General features: G+C 34.5%; 1 protein-coding gene across 1 annotated transcript; it reads right to left on the reverse strand.

The window, feature by feature from the left end:
* Nucleotides 1-1,276: 1,276 nt before the first annotated feature.
* LOC149216781 (uncharacterized) lies at nucleotides 1,277-4,550 on the reverse strand. The gene is made up of 4 exons (XM_089392847.1): nucleotides 4,116-4,550; nucleotides 2,246-2,582; nucleotides 1,819-1,877; nucleotides 1,277-1,694 (listed from the first exon to the last, which is right to left on the reverse strand). Exons 1-3 carry the CDS (start codon nucleotides 4,299-4,301, stop codon nucleotides 1,858-1,860), a joined length of 543 nt encoding a protein of 180 aa, XP_089248973.1. The 5' UTR covers nucleotides 4,302-4,550; the 3' UTR covers nucleotides 1,277-1,694; nucleotides 1,819-1,857.
* Nucleotides 4,551-5,036: the final 486 nt, after the last annotated feature.

Consider the following 5,036-nt stretch of genomic DNA (forward strand, 5'->3'; position numbering starts at 1 on the left):
AAAACTCCTAAATTGGTCCATTTAATAAATGAATAACGAAATTATCTCAAAACTCCTAAGAGCTTCTAAACACATGCAAGCTTACGCATTGAACTCTTTCAATGGTATTAATGATCAAAATATGTATTTCCACAAACATGAAAATACCCCATTCTTAAAACTCTTGATAGTCTTAAATATCGAAACTTCGAGATTGATCCGAAAATTCTTCTACAGATTTACAATACGAAAGAGTTCTTTTACATATTCACAATAGGGAATACTTGGAAGACGTGTAACCTGAAAAGTTACAGGGCATGGAAATGTCCCTTTCTAGCATAGGGATGCAACTTTACATCAAATTCCACAGGGTCTAGATTAATAATAAGAGGCACCTTTAAATTATGCAATTAATATATGACAGCTTGAAAGAAAACATTAAAACTAATAGAACGTTTTTCCCAACAGATTCAAATCATCGAGAAAATTATACATTTGAAAATTATACATTTTCAAATACTTTTCTTACATTTCACTCAACCACCAAATTGTTTGATTCTTTGAAATTCAACCACCAAATGCTGCTAGTAATATCTATGACTGATTTAGTCACAGAAATTAATTTAGGCATCATACGAAAGAAGGTAGTTTACATTATTATATATAATTTAGTCACAGGAATTGTGACAGAAATTGAGACATTATATGAAACAATGTATTATATGATTTTCCAGTGAGACATCATATGAAACAAGATTACATATTATATCTTTCTGAATTCAACCTATTGGATACAACGACTTCCATCATGTGACACATAAAAGATAAAGTCATAATAGTATCTGAGGAAGTTGACCGTGTTCTCTTCCATCACTTGAAAATAAGCGTCTGCTTGTCCTCTTCGCAGGTTATGATTCTCTGCCAAGAGTTTTTAATACCACCACATGAGTGTTGAAACTCCACAACATATCTCTAACGGCCGTTGCTATTTGCTGGAATTTATTTGGTTCGCTTTGTCAAACATCTCATTGTACATTTCCTTGTTTATGACATTTCCTTATTTCATAAACATTTGTTTATATTTTTCACTCTCTACATATATTTATGTCGCGAGTAGTAAGAAGCAACCTCGTACTATTTTCATATCTTCATCTTGGCACAAAGCATTATCAATGTAAATAAAAGCTTGTTTACGTCTGTGTCACGTTGAAACTCATCTTTGCCAAAAAAAAAACTCATCTTTGCCAAAAAAACATTATCGATGTAAATGAAGGCTTGACGTCTGTGTCACGAGCAGTGAAAAGCAACCTTACCTTCTTTCCTATTTTCATATCTTTTGGTAAAAGTTGTGAAGCTAATCTTTGCCAAAAAAACATTATCGATGTAAATGAAGGCAGGCACTTTCTGTACTATGACACTAAACTCTATCTCTCCATCTTTATAAACATAGATCTCTGGAATAGGCTCTTCAAGTTCCATCATATCTTTTGATATGCATTTCTGTAACTCTATTATCTTTGGAGTAGATTCTATATTCTCCAAAGCCCCAATCTTGGAATATTTACATCCTTCTATGTTAATTCATGAAAGGGAAACATTTGGAAGTATGGTTTTACCCACTACTCCAAAATTATGTAAGATAACTGCCACTGGGACTTTTTCACTTTCCCATTCCAAAAGATCAATAACTTCTTTCAAAAACTCCTCAATTCCAACTGTTTCAACAATAATAAAAACCATAACTGTTAGTGATTTTATTTTTAATAAATGAATAATAATAACCTTATTTCAAATAAAATTAATAATAATTCATTCCATAATATATAACAATATATTCACCTGCATGTTCAGGTCCAAATTTATCAAATGTGTCCCTGTTTATTGGAGTTGAAAAGTACCTACAATCAATGGCATTTGATTAAAACATTCATTGTTATATAATGGTGAATCCTAAAACATATGACAGTCATTATGATTTTGTAAGGATTAAGCGATGAGGGGCAACAATGGTTCTAGTTTAAACTAGACATCATTAAAAGGAAAATCAGATTTTAAATTTGTTTAGATTATTTACAAGTGTGAAAAACAAGAATAAAACCAAAATTGTATGGTTTCAACATTGTTATCATAATTTCTGGCCATATTTATAATGCTGCCCCTTATAATTTTAAACAATCCAAACTAATTATGTTCTCCTCTAAATTATACATATTAATAAACTACATTCTATTTACGAATAAGAATCCAATTAGTGTTCTGTACTCACCTGGTAAATTTAGAAGAGTCAATTTGAGGGCAGAAGTAAACATTAGAGAAGCTTTCACTATCAACAGTATGGCTTCTCTAAGTTTATTTTCCATCATTTTCTTTAATCCAGATCGTTCAGTAGGATGCCGAAGATATTTGAATAATCCATTAATTTCCTCCAAGAGATCAAACCACTCACATCCATGGGCTAAAACAGTTTCGAATCTTTGCAAAATGTTTAGAAGCACAAGAAGCCCTGCAGTAACCGAGTGTGCATGCCTTATTTCCTTCAGGAGACGCCAATCGATTGTCTTTGCTGAATTAGAAGTAGAACACTGATCTGAAAAGATATCGTTCTGCCAAACACCATAAAAAAAATTATATTTCATATGAAAAAATTCACAATGCTATCAGAAAATTTAAAATTTAATTCACTTTTAATTTGATTAAGAAATTTTGATGCAGAAACAAAGTTTGTTCCCTCCTACAAGAACTCTTTCAATTTCAATAATCCTGATGAGCTTCTAGGCCAACACTCTTCAGTCGACCGTTGTTGAGATGAGTTTTTCTAAGAAAAAATGAAAAAATATATTCAATTTCGTCTGACAGTACAAATTAACAATATATCAGTGATCTGGAATGACATATTTCTGCGCAACGCTGTAAAAAGGGAAAGAACTTATATTTCATATTAGCAATTTCACTATGCTATCAGAAAAAATTAAAGTTAGTCGGGGCGGCAGAGTTTATTCCCCTCCTAAACTGGAAATACATTCAATTTCGTCTCACAAAAAAAATTAAGAATACGTCAATGCTTTTTCGCATGATAGAATTTTGGTAAAAAGTTTTATCCAGGGTGAATTGAAATCAAAATGAAGACCAGGGGAAGAGAAGCTCCAGCATAGTCTTTTAGTAAAAATCAAATACACCAAGAGGTGGAGGGTATCTTATATCGGTTGTGCATAACAGCTAAGAAAACTTCACTCTGGCTGGATTTTGACGTATAATTATTTAATAGAAGGCTGTATAGATCTAAGGTCATTTCCAGGATTTTGAAGGTTTTGGGTCAACTAAAAGGCCTCGAAATCCTTGAAATTTGAAAATCGATTGAGGTGTGGAAGAACCATGCCTTTTAAACTTTGACACATAAACCTACACCAGGGATCTCAATTTCTGCATAAGATGGTTTTGGGTAATTTTTATTCCAAACAGAGGTGGCATATTATATGGGTCATCCAAAATATTTCAGAAAATCTAATAGTCACCGGGATCTGGTGAAGTAAAAAAATCAAAAAAGGTATAGATCTAGGTCGCTTCACGATTTTTCAAGGTTATTGAGGGTTCCAGAGGCCATGAGAACCCTTGAGGCGTAAAGTAAGTCTTTGGATCTCTGATATGTCAATATATACCAGGTATCTAAATTTTTGGCTTGCGATTTGATCGGAAAATGGGTAGATGGGTAGTTTTGGATAATCTTTATCTTACACAGAAGTGGCATATTATATGGATTATCCAAAACGGTCTGGAGAATTTCATCGAGACCAGAATCTGGTGGAGTAAAAATTTCAGAAAAAAACATAATTATAAACCGGTTCTGAGATTTTCAAGGTTTTAGGTCACTTCAGACACCTTAGAAACCCTAGGCGTGGCTCAAAAAACTTCTAAAACCCTACGTCTGGAAGAACTATGTCCTTGAAACTCTGACATGTAAATTTATACCAGACATTGATAACAAAGTGAAAACAATAAATATCTATCAATATTATAGTTGAATATTGAAAATAAAATAGGGAAAACAAGCCAACCGTAAATGATTTTTTTATTTGAAAGAAATAAAAGAAAAAAAGTATTCAAAGAAAATAGATATGAAAGATTGGGATCCGCCTTACCTTGTTGATGAATTTCAAAAGATGAAACATATGGTGGATTATGCTATCCAGATCGAGATCCAGAGTCTCTGTAGGAGCTTTTTGTATGCTAACATGGGGTACTGTTCGAAGGCTGTTGGAAGAGATGTCTTCTGCTGAAGAAGAAGCATGAGAAAGTGATGCAGGGAGAAGGATTGATGAAAGCATTATAAGAGCTCTTCTGTAGCAACCACTGGAGGAGCGGCGTTATGAGCGTTAGAAATGGTATACTGGGTATTGGGAATTTGCAAATATGAACAAGTGACAGAGGATACCCGTACCCAAATCGCTCTGCAACTCCCCAAAACTATTCAGCGATGTTATCAATCAGATTGCCGGTATGAACAGATAAATACAGAGAGACATGCCACTTTTACTTTGCAGTGTGGACCAGATCTCATTCTCATCGAGATTGCTTTAACCCACTCTGTCACTGACAGATTCTAGATGTCGGCATCAAATGGTTGAGTTCAGGGACAAGAGAAGACCGACCATTCGATAGCTATACCCCACTCCCCTTTAATAATATCGTTGCATCCACGTTACATTTTTTCAACGAAAGTTGCATCCACGTTACTGAACACAGCTGTATCCCAACGAAGATTCCACGTGAAAGAACCATGATGTAACGTAACATCGCTGCCACTAAAGGATTCCCTGACAAAGTGAAAGTGCTAATACAATGGAAACGCATAGTCTACACTGTCAAACCCCAATAAAAACATGGTTATTTTATTCAGGGGCACTGCAAAATAGATTATCCACCAGTAGCAAGACAGGGGGAGCAGAGGGACAGAGGAATTGAATTGAGAACAAGGGAGCTGAGAACGGGGGTTTGAATTTCATTTCGCCGGACGCTGGAGGGCGAGTAACCTTGAGGGTGCTTGGTGGCATGCATTAATT

Source organism: Pinus tabuliformis, chromosome 1_1 (assembly GCF_031772625.1).
Source record: "Pinus tabuliformis cultivar Carrire ecotype Pingquan chromosome 1_1, CPIR1, whole genome shotgun sequence".
In the NCBI taxonomy this organism is placed as follows: domain Eukaryota; kingdom Viridiplantae; phylum Streptophyta; class Pinopsida; order Pinales; family Pinaceae; genus Pinus; species Pinus tabuliformis.